The sequence below is a fragment of the Puma concolor genome, chromosome B4 (assembly GCF_028749965.1).
Source record: "Puma concolor isolate L17-30 chromosome B4, mPumCon1.1.hap2, whole genome shotgun sequence".
Taxonomy (NCBI): Eukaryota; Metazoa; Chordata; class Mammalia; order Carnivora; family Felidae; genus Puma; species Puma concolor.
In genome coordinates this window covers 42,766,124-42,788,302 of record NC_141673.1, presented here as the reverse complement: position 1 = coordinate 42,788,302, position 22,179 = coordinate 42,766,124, and the positions used below count along the sequence as shown (strand labels likewise).

Below are 22,179 nucleotides of genomic sequence, written 5' to 3'. Positions count from 1 at the left end.
CCAATGCGGGGCTCGAACTCACGAACCGTGAGATCATGACCTGGGCTGAAGTCAGACGCTCAACCGACCGAGCCACCCAGGTGCCCCTATTTTGCTTCATTTTTAAAGCCTTCAGTTTTGATATGTTCAGGCCATGGTTACTATAAATTGAATTTTTTTTTTGTTTTTACTCTTCTGTACAGTATCATTTGGATGTCTAGTAAAGGACTCAAATATATGTCCTCCCAAACTTGTCTCCTCACCCTGATCTGCTCTACCTGCAGCCCTTTTCTCAGCTGATGGCAATTCCACCAGTACAGTGGCTCAGGCCAAAACCCTTGAAGCAGTATAGCCCTTAAAAGTTGAGAGGCCCTTATCCAGAGCCCTGAGCTTTAGACGAGTCAAAATGACATGCGTATCTGGAGTTCATACTCATTTTAGACCAACTCCAGGTACTCAGGATCCCAAATACCCTGCCTAAATGGCCTCAACTATTGCAGAGAATGTATTACATCACCAGTGTGTGTGCACTGGTGTGTTAAAGGGGTGGACGGATTTTGAACATGCAGGCTAGTATATCGAAACAGATGTGTAGGAGGCCCCTTGCCACACAATTCACAGACAGGGATAGGAAGAGAAGGAAGGACTGAGGATCTGCTCTACTCTCAAGTAATGTTGTGGCACTGGACTTTAATAAATCAGACCTGGCTTTTCAGGTGCTTATGTAGATATAATTGTCAAGATATGTGCATTGAATATATTTTCATTCAGTGAAGCTTTTAAGTATTTAACCATTTGTGTCTCCATTGCAGTCTCGCCCCAGGACTGCAAATATATAGAAGCGTGCCTCCCTTGTAGTATATCCTTCACTCATGTGGATTGATACTCAATCCACAAATTTAGTCAGGAAATTCCATCAACTAGGCCTTCAAACTATATACTCTGTCCATATCTCTCCACTTCTTTCATTACTGTCTTATAGTTTTCAACAAAGCAGTCAGGGTCATCTCACTTCCTCCAAGTCTGCTCAAGTATCATCTCAATGAGGCCTATACTATCACTCTAAAATTGCCACCACCCCATTCCCCTTAATTTTCTCCACAGTATGTATTATCTCCTAACATCTACTGAATAATTTATTATGCCTATAACTTCAGTTCCCCTTCCTATAGAATGTAAGTTCTTCAATAGAGCAAGGATCATTGTTTTAATGTGTCTCAATCACCTCATACAATTCTTGGCAAATAGGAGCTCAGTATATGTACAATTTAAACTGAATCAGAAGCCCCTATCTGTCCTAAAAAGAAAATCAGGGGTGCCTGGGTGGCTCAGTCGGTTAAGTGTCTGACTTTGGCTGAGGTTGTGATCTCATGGTTCGTGGGTTCCAGCCCCGTATCGGGCTCTCTGCTGATAGCTCAAAACCTGGAGCCTGCTTCGGATTCTGTCTCCCTCTCTTAAATAAACAAACAAACAAACAAACAAACAAATAAAACATTAAAAAAGAAATATAAAAGGAAAATCAAGCTCTTCAAAGGCTTGTAACGGATTTTTCATAATGCATCACTTCAAAAGCTTTCAAACTGTAAAAGACTTTATGGAAAATTTTCCAAAACTTTCCATACCAATATGTACTTGGTATAATCTTTTAAAATGGGTAACTACTACACACACTGGGCCTCTCTCTAGATCTTCCATGCTTTTATATTCTATAGGTGCTATCTAGAAGTCCTACAAACTTTTCTGAGCAACATGCAATTTAACATTATGAGAGGTATTCATACAAACTGTCATCCTACTGGTTTCTAATAAGAGTAATCAAAAAGAGGGAAAAATAATGGAACGGAGTTGTAGCAGTTTCTCCTATTTGGCATATAGCCAACTACTTGTTTAAAAGTCCATTAGGGGCACCTGGGTGGCTCAGTTGGTTAAGCGTCCGACTTCGCTCAGGTCATCATCTCACAGTTCGTGGGTTCAAGCCCCGCATTGGGCTCTGTGCTGACAGCTTGGAGCCTGGAGCCTGCTGCAGATACTGTGTCTCTCTCTCTCTGCCCCTTCCCCGCTCACACTCTGTCTCTGTCTCTCAAACATAAACAAACATTTAAAAAAATTAAAAAAAAAAAGTCCATTAATCGATATTGACTTAAAGCCATTTAACAGAACTTGGTAATTTAATAACAAAAACTACTTACTTTCACTTACAACTTGATTACAAAGTTATAAAATCTATGAACTTCCTAATTTACAACACACAGTAGACTCAGCAATGATTAAAGATTTAGATACAGCAAAGTTCAAGTATCTTTCAAAAAACAGCTAAAAGTTCAATGATCTATGAAAATGTCTGGTCACTCTAACACCTGAAGGTCTTACACTGTAATTTAACACTTTTTAGCCATTCAGTTCATTTTAAGATACTACTCAGCAGAAATCCTTTATTGAAGACTCTAATCTCCAAAATGCAGTTGGAAATGTTAAGTATTCTCAATTAGATACAGGACTATCCAGACTTCATGGGTGCATCTGCCTACCTTCCTTTTTCAGCTTCTTAGTTGATGAACTGATGCCTCCTAGTGATCAATTTGTATAACACAGCTTAGAACAAGTGGGAATTTGAAAAGGGTGTTTGGTGCCCTATATACAAGGGTTTTAAAAACTATTACAACCCATTTGTGGTTAAAACATTGCCAATCAGCTGTCTCTGTCCTTTCTGCCAATAGCCCAATTCAGGTTTTTCCTCTCATCTACTCTCGTAATAGCCTAACCACTTGAATCTATACCATTCCTGATGTTACATCGCTACTAGTTCCATTCCTAGAATGATAGAAAACTTTTAATCGCCTCCCACTGTACAGAACATTCCAACTCCTTACCCTGGCATGGAAAGCCAGGCTTTCTTAGACTAAGTCCTACCTGCCTTTACAATTTAGTTTCCTTCCAATCAACCCTACATTAGGTCGTCACTTACTCGTGCCGTCTTACTTCACCAAGTCTTTTCCAACCTCGTCAAGTCCTTTGCTCTCCAAAGTCCAATTCAAATCCCACATCTTAGATTTCTTTAGGCTGAGTTGATTCCTTCCTAATCAGATCCCTCTACTTGTAATCAGTAGCTAACATCTCGAGTGTTTTTAAATTGGACCTAGTAGCACAATGGATCATGCTAGAGGTTGGTGATGGTGCTGATTGACAGCACTGGCACCAAAGGACTCTAAAAGTTAGATCTGGTGGAAAATGTATTATTCAAAATAGAGAAGGCAGGCTGAAGACACTATTGACGAGGTCCAACAAATAACTGAGTTCAGGACTAATTTACTTATTTTAGCTTTGAAGCGACGAATGAAAATATGAGTGGATGACATGGAGCAGGGATCCAGCTCTCCTTTTTACCCTGAATCCAGAATGTAGGAGATATTAAATCTGAGCAGAGAGGGAAGTAGCCCAATGAACTCTAAGAGGATATGATAAACTTGCTTGGGTACTGTAAATACTGTCAGAAAACTGCTACTACTCAAAAGTATCGATACTCTAGCCTTCAGGGTGGTAGTAGGGAAGCCTCAGGTACTCTAATGATTGACAGTGAGAGCACTGGCGAACTTGTTTTAAATTTACTTTAAGCATTGCCCTAGCTGAATAGCATTCAAGTCTCTACCCTCCATTAGCACCTAATATCCTTTCCAAAGTCTGCTTCTATTCAAAGGAGGTAAACGCTCTTGTTCGCAACTCAAAATATTTATCTCAGTCACTTGGACTAGATTCCGAAGATGACTCCTTCTTTTGCAGTCTTCTATTACAACACAGCACATAGTCTGAGAGAATATTCAATTTGACCATTATCGATTATCCATTAAAAAAACACATTTAGTAAATGAGCAAAGGCCTTTGTTGGGCATTAGAGGAAAAGAGAAGCAGTATAGATGATGCTTTCCAAAAATTGAAGGATTAAGGAAAACGGATATGATAAACTTGAGTGCTGTAAATGGCAGGGTTACTTTAGAAGAGGAACTCAGGCTATAGGCCAAGACTTGGAGGGCAGAGGTTGTGTCACAGAGGACAGGACTGACAGGATAACCGACGGAAGACAGGTGAGTGAAAGAGATGAAATGAATTCTGTGGGGTAGCCAAGCCCCCCAAAATGGAGGTGCTTTTACCAGACAGAACCCAAGAAATCTTTTTATGGCAAGCTTTCACATTGCCATTAAACCTAAAAGCAACCTCATGGTTGGAGGAAAACAAAATTGCTACCCAACTCCTAACTACATGAGAAACTACATTTGAGTTTTTAACAGGTCAGAATCTAGATCATCAATAGTTTTTTTTTTTTTTCCAACGTTTTTTATTTATTTTTGGGACAGAGAGAGACAGAGCATGAACGGGGGAGGGGCAGAGAGAGAGGGAGACACAGAATCGGAAACAGGCTCCAGGCTCTGAGCCATCAGCCCAGAGCCCGACGCGGGGCTCGAACTCACGGACCGCGAGATCATGACCTGGCTGAAGTCGGACGCTTAACCGACTGCGCCACCCAGGCGCCCCATCAATAGTTTTTTTTAATGAGATCCCATTTACACTTCTGCGAAAGTCATTGTCTCAACCTCATTTGTGTACCCAGTTCCAAGGAAAGCATCATGTGAGATCAAGTGAAAAGCCTCAGATGAAGTATAGGACTCTGGTCAGAACGCAATTCTTTGGACTGTATTCCTAAATGTTAACCTTACCAGGGCCCATTTACCTATGTAGTAGTTACTTGCCTCATGTGCTCAGGATATACATGATCAAACAATCCTTTTCTAAACCTGAAACTCTTTGGTGTATGTGACCAATGTGGCTATCTTAACCTCCCTCCTCCCAATTCCTCACAAACTCAGCTTTGGCTCTAGATGTCCAGGTCTACCCTATTTACCAGTCTCCCTCTGGAGCTCTAAACCAGGAATCACAGGCTCTTTTTTTTTTTTTTTGAAGATAACTGCCGAAAATCTTTTGCCTACTTTAGCCCCATTGCTGCCTGAAACCTGGACATGATGGATAAGAGCCTCAGAAGCCATTTCAGCCAATAAAACAATAAAACAAACAAAAAAGATGGAAGCCATATGCCAAGGACAGGAAAGCAGAAGCCCTCATGAGAGCTATGAAGCTCCCAAAGCAGCCCCAGCGTCTATGTTTACACCTAGGAGAAAACGCTGTTTAACTCTCATTGCATTTGGTTTGTTGTTTGACCAACATGTCTATGCAAACCAGGTACATATCTGAATGCTGTTTAAAATTAAGTCTGGATTAATCTCTGAAGTACATATCCTGAAATCTCCAGCTTAATTAAAGTGCTATATAACCACTAGTGCACACATAATACCTGCAAGGAAGCCAGTGAAAGCTTCTCAGTGTGGGTAGGAGCATAGACAGAGGCCAAACAAGTGGACATCAATTACTGGCTCCAAAATAGCCCAATGGTGAGAACTTGTTAAAGTTACTTAACCATCCTCAATCAAGTATAAAGAGTAAATAAAGCATTATTTCTATTATCTTGGTTTTGGATCTTTCAAAAATGGGTTAAGATTTATGCTATAAAAACAGTCGCACCTAGTTTTAAAACAGTATAGCAATGTTCTTCTCTGAACTCCTCACAATATATTACACCTAACCTTTAGAAATCTATACTTAATAGTCACCTTATACTTGCCATTTAAGGTTTCTTTACTCATCAACCTTGACGATTTTATAATTAAGAATAAGCTAATTATGGGGCACCTGGGTGGCTCAGTCGGTTAAGCATCCGACTTTGGCTCAAGTCATGATCTCACAGCTCGTGAGTTTGAGCCCCGTATTGGGCTGTGTGCTCCAGGTCCAAGCCTGGAGGCTGCGAGTTCTGGGTCTCCCCTCCCTCTACGCCTCCCCCACTCACACCCTGTCCCTCTCTCAAAAATTAAAAAAAACATTTTTTTCTTTTTAAAAGAACTAATTATGTGTATGTTTGGGAACCTCAATTATCAAAAATAAAGTCAAATGATAAAAGATTCTAATATGATAGAATAAAACATTCTTTCTCCATTAACAGGCATACAGTATGTAATTTAAACTTTCTAGGTTTCTGGTCATTTTGGAAAACTGTTGTAGCCAACTCTATTTTCAAAACATTAAAAAAAAAAACAAAACCATGGCCATTAAAAGATTTGTTCATTTACTCAAAATCTTATCATTCTTCCAGCAAGGTGTAGAGTCCCCTTCCAGAATTAAACCTGGGTGGATTTGTGACTGATTCTATAACCAATAGCGTACAGAAGTGATGACCTCCCAGACTAGATCATAAAAAAGATGCAACTCTTGGAACCCAGGTATGGTACCAGAAAGCAGTGATCCGGCCACATCCCAGCTGAGGGCTCATCCAGCATCAACCACCTGCACCTGTGCATGAAGAGCCTTCAGATGATTCCAGTCGCTATCCTTCAAAAGCTGCCCCTAATGTTGCTCAGTACAGCAGACATGAACTATCAAGCAGAGTCAACAAAATAAATCTCAATGTTTAAAGTTTTGAGAGTGGTTTGTTATGCAGTACTAGGTAACTGCAACTACCGGTACTCTCCAGGATCTCCTAAAACCCAACCCAACACAACCCAACTTTGTCTATTTTCTCAATATAAGCCACCCAGCATGTAGGAATTTCACTAAAAAGGAACTTGGGAGTATCTTGATTGACTTAGGGAGACTGAACTAATGAGAACCCATCATTATCTTGCTATATGACCTCATACAATAGAATGGCTTGGTATAATGGAAAAGCGTCCTGATAAATCCTACTTGATCTACATGTACAAAAACTTACTGTACACCTACCATCTTCCAGGCCCAGTACTACAAGTTGGGAAATTCAACAGTGAGCACGCACCCCTAAATTTCTCAAACTGGGAGAACCAATTCAGAACTGAAGGACAACCACAGTAGGTATTAAATCAATGCAAAGAGACTCTACGTTGAGTAAGATACATGCACAAGACTAGTGCCACGAAAAAGGTGAAAGAAAAGGTAGCCAAGCAGGGCTGACAGACTGTGCAAATGCAGGTTACATAGGCTGGGCTGTTGATATCGAAGTTATCCTAAAGGTTGTAGGCCCACTCACCAAGCCAAGTGAATAGCAAGGAGTTTTTGCTTTTAGTTTTGAAACTTATATTGACTAGCTTAACTGAAGTCTAAAATCACATCTGATTTCAAAACAGACACCTGTCTCATTGTCCACCTTTAGGTCCTCTGTTGCAATGTCCAGAGTCCCAGGTAAAAGTCAGGGCTGAACAGTGACAACTTGGGTGTTTTGGAGCATTATCTAAATACTATCAAGACTCCATAAATTTTACCCTAGTTTCTGGATGCAGGCCAAGGCAAAAAAATCAGCATATGAAAACAAAATATAGGTAATGAGATTTTTTAAAAACCTAGCTGATTTCAGAAAACAAATTTTCTATTTTAATTTTTACATCGAAAATTTTAAAACGGGGGAATAGGTTTATTGTCTATCATCCAGTCTTAGCCTCCCTGTTCTTTTGTAAACCAAGTAGGGCCCTTCTTAGCCAAGAGCCATTTTGCCTTTAGAAAAACAAAACCACATCAACTATTTCTAAAATTAAATGCCAAAAATCAATGTAAAAGGTGATCCCAACTGTAAGTCCTAGATTTTCTTGTTTAGGAAGAAAATTTACTAAATGCTTATTACATACGTATCTATATGTAGATAGACACCGAGCACTCCAAGCACAAACATGTTATTAGTGCTCACCACAATCTTCACAAATCAAAACAATGAAGCTGGCTGAAGAGTGATAGATGAACCTCAAAGCCTGTATTTAACCATTCTACTACCCAATTTAAAACTATTTTATTCCTACATTTATTTAAAAATGAGTCACTAGATTAGGGGCTTATAAGGCTTTACTCTAAAGTTAGATCTTTTCCATTTTTATCCATAGTTTCTTATTCCTACAAAGCAACCTCACCTACAATTCTCATTCCTAGGTCCACCTATTTGATGACGGTAGTTACAAATATGGACTGGAGAAAGGGTAGGAAAAAATACTGTGTTGGAATACCTTACAAGTATTCAGTATGCATTCAGTTTTTAAATCTATTTTCACTGGCCAAAACAAATTTTACTGCACAGTAACATTTCCTGATTTTGATTACTTGTACTGTGATTCTGCAAGAATGTCTTCATACTGAGAAGATAACAGCATTTGGAGGATGTAAAGGACAGGATGTCTACAAACTGTCAAATAGTTTAGGAAAAAATGTGTATACGTGTGCGTAAGAATATGGAGCTATGTAGCAAAATCAATAAATGGTGATGTAAGAATACACAAGAATTCTTTCAACTATATTTTCAGAGTGAGAGTTGCACGATCTATCATGTCTTAAACACTGCCTTAATGGAAAGGTCATCCTCACTTGGAAGTACTCAACAGGTGGTTTTTAGTGTTTTTAAATCGCTTAAAAGGACTTCTATGGCCCAGTCTTCCATGGCTTGGCCCCTTGTTATCTCCATCCATTCTTTCAACACCTTGAATGTGCCCTAGATTGTCCTATTTCAGGACCTTCAGTGTATTTCCTCCAGTACCTTCCCCTGAACTGCTCTGCTCAAAGGCTCCTTGTCTCACTACACAAATGAAATCCCAGCTAAAAGCTGTCACGTTAAGTTTTGAGTCTTCTGGTAGAAACTTTACCACTCCATGAAAAATGTGTAAGAGCCACAATTGCTTAACTTCATTATGAATACCAATACCATTAAACTCTTGATATGAGGTCTGTCAACTTCTGGCACTTCCATTTTTGGTCATTTATCTCCATTTCCTTCTTCTTGGCTTAAGTTTAAAATACACGAAGAACTAAAAACTACTTTTAACAAACATCTTCTCCTGAATTTCAAAATAATAAAACAAGCAGTTAAGAAATCTACAAAAGCTACAAATTCTCAATTTCCAAAATGAAAATTAAGCAACTGGATTAATGACTTATTTCCTGCTGGCAATTTATTATTTCTAAATTGTTATGCTCCACTTCTCATCTATTTTACACTTAGTCAATACCTTAATTTTTTAACGGAAAAACCTAAAAGTACAGAATGTCAAATGGAAGAAACACAAGATACAAAGTGTATTGTATTTTTTTAAATATAATTAATACATCAATTAAAAATTTCTCATGGATAAACACTCATCCTTAAAGTAATTTCACACTCCAAAGATGTTTCCATTTCTCACAAGTCACATAAGTGATCCCTAAATTAGTCCAAGAACTTGGCTTTTCCCAAGTTATATTCTGATACCTGGATTTTTAAACCAGTATACAAAATCACCACTATACATCTATAAGTTAGTTAATTTCACCATTATCATTTACATTTACTTTTCAGCTATGAGACTTAGTGCTTTAAGTAGTAAATTACCTAAATTATGAACACATATTTTCAAAACAAAATCCAGTTCACAATTACGAAGTGTGTGTGTGTGTGTGTGTGTGTGTGTGTGTATATATATATATATATATACACACACACACACATACAGTGCAGAAGATTAAAACAACTAAAGTAGCTTATGATTTCTCTTTCCTAAGGTTCCTATTAAGAACATATGCTTCTTCTAACCTATCCACTTACTCTATACATTTAAAATTAACATTTGGCTTGACTTAGTCAAAAATATAGACTAAAATTTTTATAAGACTAACCCATAAAAATGGACTCAAATTCTAAACCAAGCCCTGAAATCAAGCATTCAAAGGATATCTGAATATTAGTTTAATATTTCTGCATTGTATAAGGTTTTTAAACAATGATTCAAAGTTTTATTTTTATTTTTAATAATGGAAATGGCCTACAACTCAGATAAACTCAGATAAACTCAAATAAATTCATACTGACAAGCAGCAGCAATAAGAACAGTTAATTCAATTATCGTAGGGGCCTTATCATATACCAATCAGTATCATTAACCTATTCACAGAATAATGAAAATGTTTCTATCAAAGCTAGTATCTCCCCCCTTTCAGGTTTGTTATTGAATGAGCTAAAAAGGAAATAGAGGTAGAATCCCATTTTTCTTAAGTATTACTCTGTAAGCCAGTTCCACACTATTAAGAAATACTAATAACTGCTTCAGTGAACTAGAGAAAAGAATTCTGAAAAATTACATAAATTTAACTTTCAGACATCCGTGTTAAACTAAAAAACTAAGTGATTTATGAAACTGTTGTTTACTTACCATATTTTGAATGACCATAAAATGACAAAAACAATTTTCTAAGTATTATATATATATATAAGATTTTGCCATTTCTAGACAGGAAAAATAGAACTTCTTGGTAATCAGTGCCTGAGCCAGGGGAAACTATAAACTGAAACTGTAAGGACAAAATTCAAAGTGTCTCAAAAATGTCTGTAGTTAACTAAGGGTAAAAACCTTTCTAGTCGTCCAATAACAAACTCCATTTAGCAAGGCTTGGGAGGTTGCTCTTGAAATAAACAAATTCACAGGTCATCCTGGCCTAAGCACAGAATAGCATACTCTAAACATCTCTACTCTCTGCTCTTCCAAAAAAAGTATATATAAATATATTCATATTTTTAAAAACCACCCAAAATATCACCAGTACATTTTATAAAATTAAATGCAAATTTTATTAAGGATTTCAAATTACAGATTTCAAATTTCTAGAATGGAATAGAACCATTTTGGAACTGGAGAGATGGCGTAGATGAACACTGATACCCCTTGCAATGCCAACTTTAATGAGAAAACAATTCCTCTGCAAACCACATCCCCTTTATATAACAAGATGAAATCATATCTGCCCCTTCACTTTGGCAATAGCTATTACCTAAAGGAGTGAAAGAAAAAAAAAAATAGTGGTTTTGCTACTTAAGTTCATTAAAAATGGGATTCTATCTTTAGATTAAAATTGGCTGAGTTCAGAAAAGGCTGTGATCAGATGAGCTATGGGTACAAAAAAAAATTCAGCAAGGAATGTCTAATTAAAGCAACCAAAAGCATTTTGAAAATAAAGAGGAAAAACACAGGATGTTTTCATGGCATTTTTTTCTCCTACAAACTATTGCAACTGGTTAAGGATTTCCAGTAGTTAATTAAATTCTCAGGAGAGGAATGAATAGTATTATACAAATAACAAAATGTATTCACATTCCAAGATCTTAATACTAGATTTTCAAAAAGGAAGCTCTGTCACCTCTAAAAACAAACTCAATATAGTTTTATTAAGAGCAGGAACTCTAGGCCATCCTCTAGTCATAATCCATTTAATCCACCCTCACTGTCAAAGCTTTTAGGCTTGTCACAAAAAATTAACAGTAATTAGCCTGAGGTATTTTAAATGTGGCTCTGTAAGTCTCAAATTTAATGGCATCTTCCTCCCTAAAAATGGTCTTCTTTCTACTTCAGTCCCATGATCTCTGTAGTATTTCACTACAATATGGTCATAAACTAAAATACCTAAAAGCAATCGTTGGACCTTTTGAAAGAGTTGTTCATCCATCCACTTATATTAAGACAGGAGCCACACAAAGATCTGTAATAGTGTTTGTTGCCTGACCAGATCCAGAATAGAGGTACTTAAACCTTTGTTTTCCAGTTGAATTATCAAACCCTGGTATGAATAAAACGTGAATATTATACTTGTGGTACAAATAGGTTCATATTTTTGAGCTTTTAATGAGATTGAGAAACATTTCATAAAACTTAACTTAATATGCCTTAACATATCTGTGAGGTAGTTAGGTAAACAGTACTACCCATTTTAATACACAGTAAACAGAAGCATGGGTAAATGACATACTCATACTTTAAGCAGTAAGAATTGGAATTAACTATAGAGGCATGGGGCCTTCTCTCTAGTTCTAACCAAATGAAATAAAATTTTAATCTTTTAATCTTTTTTTTTAAAAAAACATTACATCATTTAAGATTTTCTCTTTCTTTTCTATCCTCTCATATTAGCAGATGTAGTACCTCTCCCAAAGTTGACACTCTCTTCTTCCATAATATGGTAAGCTGGGTACAATGCTTATTAATCCAAGCTAGGCCTCTGTTTCTACCTGAATTAGTACAAAATTAAGACATTATCTTGTGAGAACTAAAATTATATGACATTTTTATTTTAGGCTGCAAAAACAAAAACAAGCAAACAAACAAATAACAACAAAAAAACTTGAAATAGGCTTGTCAAATGATGTAAATTCATCCTTTCCAGGGAAGCGGAAGGTAGACCCTACCATAAAGAAAAGATGCTGAGTTAATGGAGGTTAAATTTAAAAGTACAGTTAAAATAATGAGGCTTAACTTTTGAAAATAGGTTTTATTCACCTCCCTATAGTAACCAATAACCACACTATGAGTTAGGTTTCTTTACTGTGGTTTCCTTACTAGGTATCTCTAGCTATGTCACCTAGAATACAAAATCCATTAATAATCTAAGTTATCAGTTGTGGTCTTACTGGAAATTCTTAACCATATTTGTCTTGACAAGTTCTGTTTTTTGTTTTTTAAATGATGAATTGTCTTAGTCTAAGTCACTGCATTTCTGCAACAAAGTAATGAAAGGCACAGCTAGTGCAAGCAAACTTAAACCCAATTCGATTACCAGCTGAAAAAATATTTTGGTTCTTCAGGGAAAAAAAATAAGCGAATCAAAAAAACTGTTCTTTTATAACAGGGCTGTTCACTTTCATAGCTATAATCTAAATTCTTTGTTACATGATAAAAATTACTCCAGAAGAACCAAACCATGTAGTGATGAATGAACATGCATGAAAGAATTTATGCAATCGATAGAGCTGGCAGAAAAACTACAGTTAAAATGCTAAGTAGAACAAATTGGTCTTTAAAATTATCAGTTCCTTTCCTTTAAAAAAAAGTACTGAGTCTACCAAGAAAATACAAAAACATAAGGCTGTAAGAAAATAATAGTTGTGTTTAGGCTATTACAGTGCAGGTTATCCTCAAGGCCACATACATCCTGCTTCACTGCTGCTTGCACTCTGCTGGGTTTTGATCCTTCTGTTAAAGGAAAACAACAAGTCAATCTATCTTTTTCTACCTGCTTCAGTTAATTTTCAACAGTAATTAAACTACCTTAATTATATTATCTCACTGTTCTACCAAAATTTGTGCCAAATTAAAGAAATAGTATATAGCAATGATGGAAAGTTATTTATTCAAATATCAGCAAGTCACAAAAATGCTAAAATAAAGCCCAAATTTTACATTGTAGAATGAATTCCATAAAATAAAACACACTAAGCCATAATCTTAGAAAATAAAATAACCAAGCAATTTATGTTAGTCATATTATCAGTATTTTCCTTCTTATAGATCAATTATTGTTAAATCCTAATTCCATTAATATTAACTTTCAAGAGTAATTCATACCTATTAGAATATTTAAGATTATTTTTAACTACCCCCTCTCTTACCTGCTCACTAAAATATCTTCTGGATATTTTACAGAATTTAGCAAATGAGTGAATACATTTAACAGAAACCTTAAGTTTCAAATGAATCCTGATAAGGTACTTTGTATTTTGGGGGAGACAATGGGCTTTACTAGCCCTGATATGACAAATTCTCAGTAACAGATTGGGACTCTCAGAAAAAAGGTGGTTGGGAGAATCTAACACAGTACTGCTTCCCTATTCCCAAGCACTTTTGCATCCAGGTTACTTAAAAACTGACCTTTGTTTATAACCTATCCTTTGGAGGAAAAACAACCTAAGAACACTAATAAGTAATTTTAAATGCTTTAAAATTGTGAAGAAGAAAAAAAAAAAAAGCCCAACATAAAGTGCATTAGAAGTAGAATCTTAGGGTTTATTTAGCCTGAAACTATGAAAAATAGAAAGTCAGAACCAAAAATAAAAGTTTCTTAGGAAAGGTACACTGGCATATCATGTACTATTGAAATACCAGTGAAGATTAAAAAAAAAAATGTATGTATGTATATATATATATCTCCAGTCAATAAGACTTACAAAATAAACTTTATATTAAGAAACATCAACTCTTATGTAATTTGCCTTAAATTTAATAGAAAGCAGCACTAATTTTGCTCACCTTTGAGTCATAGTCTGGATCATTTTCCTCATCTCCTTCTTCTTCCCCTTCCTATATTAAAGTTCAAAATGCATCCATGAAGTAGGTACACAGTAGGAAGAAATGGCTCATAATGTATGGAGAAATTTTAATACAAGTTACTCTATAGGTCAAAAGATTTTCATGATTACAGAGTTTGGTGACAATGCAATTTAATTTGAAAGCTTCTAATATGAAAAATTTCCCAACACAACTTGAGACATCCAGAGAGCTTTTATTGAAAAGATTTACTGCAGCCAACGTTGAAAAAGTTTACTGCAGCTTTTGACTTCTTCAAAGAGCTGATAACCCTGCAGCAGAACAGAATTATTTGAAATAAAAAAAATGTTCTGAGTTTTGCAATTTATTTATTGAAACCTTATACATACATTGTTTGGCTGTAGAATTCTAAAACCGTATTTTTTTCCAAAAAGTTTTTATCCCGTATCACAGAGTAATGATTATAGCAAAGGAATACATAAGTCACTCAATTCGCTTCTCAATGTGTTAAACAGAATTATTTGCTCATTTGGTAAACATTACCTCATCCGCTTCTTCACCTTCTTCATCATACTAAAAAGGGAAAAAAGGATGAAGTGTGAATGTAGCTAACAAACATTTGAGAGTAGCATTACTTACAGCCATCACTGTCTCCACTAAGATCTAAAAAGAGGAAAATACTTTCCCTAAGGTGACTAATTACAAATTACATAGCTGTAGGAATCAGTTCAGTGCCATTATCTAAATCTGACGATCTAAAAAATTAAAGAACACAGTACAATCGTGGGTGTGGTCAGACAACTATTATTATAAATATTACCTGCCTGTACTTATGTGAACACATTGCACAAAAAGGACCTAAAGCCTACTGGAATGATTGTCATTTAGCAATAAAGATATCCAAAATATTTGAGGGGAGCCTAATTTTACCTTAATTGTTGTTTAATACTCCTTTGGATAAAAATTCTATGTTTCCTAATATTTTTATGTTAAGTAATAAAAAACATCTTAGGCATGTTTTTTGTTTGGTCAAAGACAAGGGAATTATAGACCTCCAACAATGACCAAACACAATAAAGTTTTACTAATTTGGAGAAGTCTAAGATCCTAGGAGGACATATTTAAAGCAATTCAGGAAAGTTATCTAGAGGACATCAGTAATTAGCCTTTGAATTATTCTGTCTTTTAAAAAATCACAACTATTCATTAAACTTCTCATCAATTGTGACAATCACACCCTCACCAAATTATTTCACTGCAGGATTCAGATTCACTCACATCATCATCATCGTCTTCAATAGCTTCTCCAGTAAAGTATAACACTGATCTTGGGATTATACGCTCACGTAAAAAGTGACCAATTTCAAAGTCTGCAGCAAGGATAGCTTCAGCATCATCATCCTTTAAAAACAAAACAAAAACAAGCACAAAATTTAATAACTGCTATTTAATTAGGCACATGCAAGACTCTTGAGTTTAAATCCTACGAAGCAACACTCAACTTCACTTTTCGTCATTTTAAAATTAGCTTCTGTGTGTGATTCAGTAGTCATCTACATATACCTTAGGTCTACAGTTTTTAATAAAAAGAAAGGTAAGCAATGCAGTGTACATACTCAGACAAATTTGGGAAATAAAAATTAGAATTGGTTATTGTTTAGTTTTTTTCTGGCTTAAAATTAAAATATAAAAGCAACTTTGTTATGGGACTGTAATTTTCCTTTTAAAATATTAATTACTGAAAACACCCAACGGAATAATACTAAGATACTAAGAATCTAAGGATTTATAACATTAGGTGTATGACACATAATGAAACAACATGGAGAATCACTACACACTTCCTAAAAGTAGTACCCTAGCAGGTATATAATGCCAAATGAGAAAGAATCCTACTTAATAAATACAAAGTCGATCCAGGATTTCTATTTAATGACAAAGCACAACACAAAATTGGTGCTGACATTCTTCAAAATTAAAATAATTCCATTAAAGTTCTACGATACCAAACAATGAATAAACATTCCATGAATGTTCATTTTGATTCATCAACATAATCCACTATAATGAACATCCAAAAACACACAAAAGGGCCAGTGGACTTTGAAGTAAAGACTTCTAATCACAGGTGGTAGTCTATCTGTAATTACTCAAGATTGTTTTGTTACCATCAATATTTGGAAATAGAAATTAAAAAAAAAAAAATCACTTGAACACAAACTCCAACCCATTTGCTGACATGAAAATAGCATGAAACTATCTCAATGCTCACAGGTAGGTCTTTCAACCTAAAATTCGGGTGCTGCTTTACAGCCCCCTTTTTTGTCCTATAAAAGGTATTTTGAGCCAAGCCACTTACTACTCTTTTCAGGCAGAAATACTTGCCTTTTACACATCTGGTCCAAACCTTGGCTGAAACCATTCTAATTCGAAAGTATTCAAAATAAAACATACTTTCTAATTCCATATGTATAAAACTATTTAAACTGAGTTAATTTAAGTTCAAAGATCTGGCCAACAGAAGAGCAAATTCACAACATACTTAGCCTACCCTGCCTGTATAGACCTCTCAGAGGTTGTTCCTCTTTCTAGGCCATACACAGGCACAATCATAGCTCTTGGCATATAGTCACATAATACATGGCCACAGTAAGAAACCATATTTCCACTGGAATAACACAGAAAGAGTTCTGACCAGAATGGTTAGGAGTTTAGTAAACAGTACAAATGGTTTAATACCTTCTAGTTTCAATAAGAAAACTACAATCTTAACAACTTGAATCCCCTACACAATATTTGCAAGTCTCAAAAGAAAAGAAAGCCTTTAGCCTTTCCATTTTTCAGTGGAAGCACTATAAGCATTTTGAATGAAATAATTTCAGATGCATAATGGTCTTTTCCATGCACTGCAAGCCTCATAACAAAATTCAAGTAGCAACTATCCAACTCCCCACGTTTGAGAACCAATTCTCTAATTTCATATGTAATTAACAATTCAATAAATAAATAACAATTTAACTTACCAGGTCTCCACTCTCGGGAACTGCAAAATTGAGAAAAGAAATTCAAGTGAGTAAGAAATTAAAGAAAGCTTGTAATAAAACAACCATCAATACCCAAACTAAAACACTGTTTACCTTCAGGAGGGGCAAAAAAATTAAAGAAAGAGTCGTTGGAAACTGTTTTGGTCACAGTACGAACTGTCCCACGTCCCTTGTGTTTCTGCTTCTTCTTAATGGTTTTCAAAGTGACATTCTTTCCTTTTTTCCAATCTATCTGGCACCTTGCAAAACAAAGGAGGAAAAAAAAAATCTATCGCAATTAATGTATTACATTTAATTGATAGAAGAACTATGATTTATCTAATTAAATATTATATTTAATTACAAATTCTAGAGGGGAAAAATTGGCTCAAACGTTTTTAGTAGCATATAAAGAGAAAATTTTATTTCAACAAATTTTTTCAATAAGATATTGACAATTAGCACAAATTCACAGTACAATAAATTTAAACATGCACTCCTTTGGACAACTATCTGCAATACCAAAAGCCAAGGAGAATTCTAGGAAAATAGGTAAGCTCTTCCCAGAAAACATTTTACTGAAATGTTTAGTGATAAACTATGTATGTCTCTATGTATCACACACACACTAGGAAATACCAAGCATCACAAATTCTAAGTAAAATAAAGAGATAAATTCTGTGAAAGTAGTAAAATTAAACTCACCCTGTACAACCCATAATTTCTGGTCCATCAAAAGAAAAGGGATCAGAGTCATCTGGTTCTGACCTCATCCTGTATGTCTTTGTCAACACTTCATTTGTGAAATATTCATTGGGTTCAAAGTGAAATTCTAAGACAAAACTCTTAAAAAAAAATAAAAAAATAAAAACTAATGAAATTCCTACATCATAAATATCAGTGCTTTAGTAAATAAAACTTAATCTGTTGATTTGTATAAACATATAAACTTCTAGGTGATAATACTTTTCCCACTCTGGGAAAGGGTCAGATAAACCCCAAATTCTGTTTAAAAAGCAAAACAAGGTACAAAATAAAACTGGATAAAACCTAGTTCAGCTTATAACTTCTATTTAGTAACATGTTTACAAAACAGGTTAAAACAGCTGAATAAACTGACCAAATACTCCCTTCTTCCATCCCCACGAAGAGGACTTTAAATCTTACTCTAACCTGAATTTGACAGATGAAAAAGCCCAACTGGACCACACACAATAAAAGAATCTATAGCCTGTAGCAGCTCTGCCCATACTTCACATAATCCTGTTGGTTTTGGGGGAAGTGAGGGCCCTTTAACATCTTCTGTTTTATGTAATTCTCAGACACATGCCATTTATCTTCATTCATTTATTATTTGAGACAGAGACAGAGAGAGAGAGAGAGAGAAACCGTGCACATGAGACCAAGTGGAAAAGAGAAGCGGGGGGGGGGAGGGGGGGGAGAGAAAGAGAGAGAGAGAGACAGAAGAGAAGGAGAATGGGGTAGAGGGGGAGATAGAAATAATCCCAAACAGGATCCATGCTCAGCTCAGAGCCCAACGTGGCGCTCAATCCTACAACCCTGGGATCATGACCTGAGCCAAAATCAAGAGTCAGATGCTCAACTAACTGAACCACCCAGATGTCCCCCAGACACATGCCTTTTAATGTGAAGTATTTTTTTAAATTCTGTTACCTTGCTATTATTTTTTACCTACTTTTAATCTAGTATCAAAGATTTACGAGATTTCAACAATAGTTTTGTGATCAGAGGGAGGAAAAGAAATAAACGCTGCATTTCAATTATCAACATCCAAACATTTATTTCCTACCAACAATTAAGAGTACCAAGTATAAGTTTTAACTTCTTTCTCACCCCCATCTCTAAGCTTTGAGTACCACCTCTTTTCAGAAACTTCCGTATATCTACCTATAAACATCTAATGTTACAAGACTGAAACTATTTCAAAGTTCTTTTACCATGGGCTGGCCAGCATCTGAGAACTTCACTTTAATATCTTTTAAGTGCTTCAGAATAGGTTCATCATGTTCCTGCAAATTAGGAAAATATTAAAATGAATATCTAACATGGCATTTTAGGATTAGTGTTGTTACTGGACAAAAACACTTAGCTAACTAAGACATTTATAGGGAGGTTTTACATAACAATTGTGAACCATAAGACCTACTCTCCAGATTATGGCTTATACTAAAGCTAGTTTACTTACAAGCTCTACTTATTTCTACTGCCATTGGTAGAAAAAAAGTGACTCGACAGAAAACTACATCATCATCATCATCATCATCATCATCATCAGACTGAATAGGCTAAAGAATACAAAACCAAGTCTTAGGCATGTTTGCTTTAAAAACGCTTCCTTTTCCAGCAGCTTCTTTTTCCTTTCATTCTGCTGGGTCGTTTTCTACTTCGCCAAAGTAGAATGAAGTAGTCATTGTTCCAAGATTTCTTTTTCTTGACGTTAACTTCCAACAATCACACTACATGGCAACAAATACTACCACTCAGGTGGTAGTGGCTCAAGAAATGCTTCTGATTAAGACAGGAAAAGTTTCCCAGAGAAGGAGACATTTAGGTTGGTTTCCCAGAAAAAGTGACAACTGTAAGAGTTAAAGATCTGTATGTTATTCTTTTAAAATGCAAGTGTTCCTTGGAATATTTGTTTCAGACTGAGAAAGTCATTTTGGGTAAGACAAATGGAATTTTAAGTCTCCTCCTTCCTATCTCCAATACCAAGCACCTAAACACAGAAGGCACAAGACTGTAACAAAACATTGCTCAATGATAAATAATTGTCAAAGGGACCATTTCATTATCTAATTTTTGAAAATGAATTAAAATTTATTTGATTACATTCATCAAAGACACATTTCCCTTCTACAGATAACACAGGTTTCAGAAGACCACAACCATTCCATAAAGGTCAATAACGGAGAGACTAGTGTCATCACAGCCATTTACACTTCAAAAGTAAACTGGTGTTATCATAAATAAAATTACCTGAACCATATCACTGAGCAAGTCAACATTCTTAAAAACGGTCAACCAGAATTCAGGAATTCCCTTGGGGTCTTCTTTTTCTTCATCTTTTTTCTCATCTTCAATCTTGGCTTTTTCTTTCAGCTCCTCCTTGATAAATGACAGCATACATTACTGAATACCTATATCAGACCTCTGATAAAATATTACCCATCCCCTTAACTTACATCCAGTGGTGAAGTACAGAAACCAAAATATCTTCAATCACCAATTGTAACTTTCAATCAAATTATAAGTACTGGTCCAATTGTATAAACACTGCTGTTTACCATACCAAACCTTACTTCTATAAATATTGCTAATTACCATACTCCTCCAAAAAAGAGAACCACTAGGAGAGAACCTTATTATAAACCATAGGGAAATAGTTTTAGAGAAAAAAATTTTAAAGCTTCAGGGGATAAGTAAATAAATAAATACCTTACCCAATGCCTCACCCCTTGGTGTTCTTGACCAAAACACTATATTTGCTTTATCAACCAACATTAAAACAGCAATGTTGGAGAAACAGGGTCATGTAACAGAACACTGCATTTGTGTCACAACCCTGCCATTTATTAGCTGTAGGCAGGTCACTTAGAAGCTTCCATTTCAGGGGTGCCTGGGAGGTTCCTCTTGATTTCAGCTCAGGTCATGATCTCGCGGTCATGGGATAAGCCCTGTGTGGAGCCTGCTTGGGAATTCTCTCCCCCCCCCCTTCCCCTCCCCGCACATGCGTGCACACGCTCTCTCTCAAAATAAACATATAAACTTAAAAAAAAAAAAAAAGCCTCCATTTCATCACTTGAAAAGAACAATCCTTTGCATGTCATCATGAAGTTCAAAGGAGAATTTTATATGAATCTATAAAACTTAAATACTATAAAAATGTAAGGGAAAATGAATTTGGAAGATGAATTTGGGTACAGATGGTGCCAGGTCTAACAGTGGCTCATCTGCACTCACTATCTATCTTACAATAAAATATTTTCAAGGGATAAAAACACAAAGTTGGTACCAACCGAAATTTCATCCTCCTCATCTGGTTTCCATTCACATTCCTCTTCTGTAGGTTCATAAATTGCATTAATGATCTCAAATCGCTAAAATGATTTAAAAAGAAAAGCTTACATAAAAACACTGATATCCAAGGCAGAAACTAGCTCTTTCTTGTTAAAGATGCTTATAGTTTTAATGAATGCATACCACAACCTGAATTGCTATAATTGATTTCCCAAATACCTCTTAATAACCATCTGGCTGAGAGGCCTAAAGACTTAACCACCTGCAAGTTTGTTTATATTTCCAGAGCTTTATTATAATGTCATATTTCAGATAAATAATAGAAAGCATTACCTTATCAAATAGAGGCTGATAGAGAACAGCATACTTTCTTTCAAGATCATGAACTTCCTCATAGAATTTGGCTTCTATCTGTGCACATTTAACTTGAAGGTTTTTGAGAGCATTCACTCGTCTCTTAACTACCCTAGGCAAGCTGAAAGGTTGGAATGCACCAGTTACACAGCATCATAGTAAAATACAAGTCATACTTCTATCATATTGAAAATAAAGCATAAAAGTCAGTGAATGATAGTTTCCTAGTTGAAGCAAAAGGTATACTCTAACTAAAATAAATACATGGACTTCTTGACTGAAATATTTCAAAAATGAACATTTAAATAGATACAGTAAGTTGATAAGAGAAAGTAAATCGTATCAACCCTAAATCTTTCATTATAATCAAGTTCAGCAGTAGACTTGTCAATGCTGGCATCTATGCTGTAAAACAGACTATTTTTTAAGTTCAAAAGTCATGGGCTGATCATCTTAACTCTGAGAATAATGACAGTAACCTTGATTTTAAAAAGAAAAAAAAAAAAGTATGTGTATCTCACCCATACCAGCTATTTTTAGGGAAAAGGAGAACATATGTATATTAGAAAAAAGGATGGTATCCTACACTATTATTTCTTATTTTAGTCTCTGTATTTAATTTGGAATTTGAAATTTTATTAAAAATATGACTGTTATGTTCCATGAAGGGACTT

At 35.4% G+C, this 22,179-nt stretch overlaps 1 protein-coding gene across 5 annotated transcripts in view; it reads right to left on the bottom strand.

Moving 5' to 3' along the window:
* Positions 1 to 11,651: 11,651 nt before the first annotated feature.
* NAP1L1 (nucleosome assembly protein 1 like 1) overlaps positions 11,652 to 22,179 on the bottom strand; it is a 32,573-nt gene continuing 22,045 nt past the window's right edge. For 2 of the 5 annotated variants that reach the window (XM_025926816.2, XM_025926820.2), the window contains 12 exons: positions 21,485 to 21,626; positions 21,151 to 21,231; positions 20,111 to 20,239; positions 19,072 to 19,143; positions 17,819 to 17,958; positions 17,228 to 17,373; positions 17,114 to 17,133; positions 15,369 to 15,491; positions 14,634 to 14,663; positions 14,073 to 14,123; positions 12,948 to 13,019; positions 11,652 to 12,231 (listed from right to left, as the gene is read on the bottom strand). In XM_025926816.2, the coding sequence (XP_025782601.1) occupies positions 12,984 to 13,019; positions 14,073 to 14,123; positions 14,634 to 14,663; positions 15,369 to 15,491; positions 17,114 to 17,133; positions 17,228 to 17,373; positions 17,819 to 17,958; positions 19,072 to 19,143; positions 20,111 to 20,239; positions 21,151 to 21,231; positions 21,485 to 21,626 (970 nt within the window). In that variant the 3' untranslated portion in view covers positions 11,652 to 12,231; positions 12,948 to 12,983. Of the gene's footprint in view, positions 12,232 to 12,947; positions 13,020 to 14,072; positions 14,124 to 14,305; positions 14,402 to 14,633; positions 14,664 to 15,368; positions 15,492 to 17,113; positions 17,134 to 17,227; positions 17,374 to 17,818; positions 17,959 to 19,071; positions 19,144 to 20,110; positions 20,240 to 21,150; positions 21,232 to 21,484; positions 21,627 to 22,179 lie in introns of those variants that run through there. The other 3 variants (XM_025926818.2, XM_025926817.2, XM_025926819.2) reach the window with 3 other exon arrangements.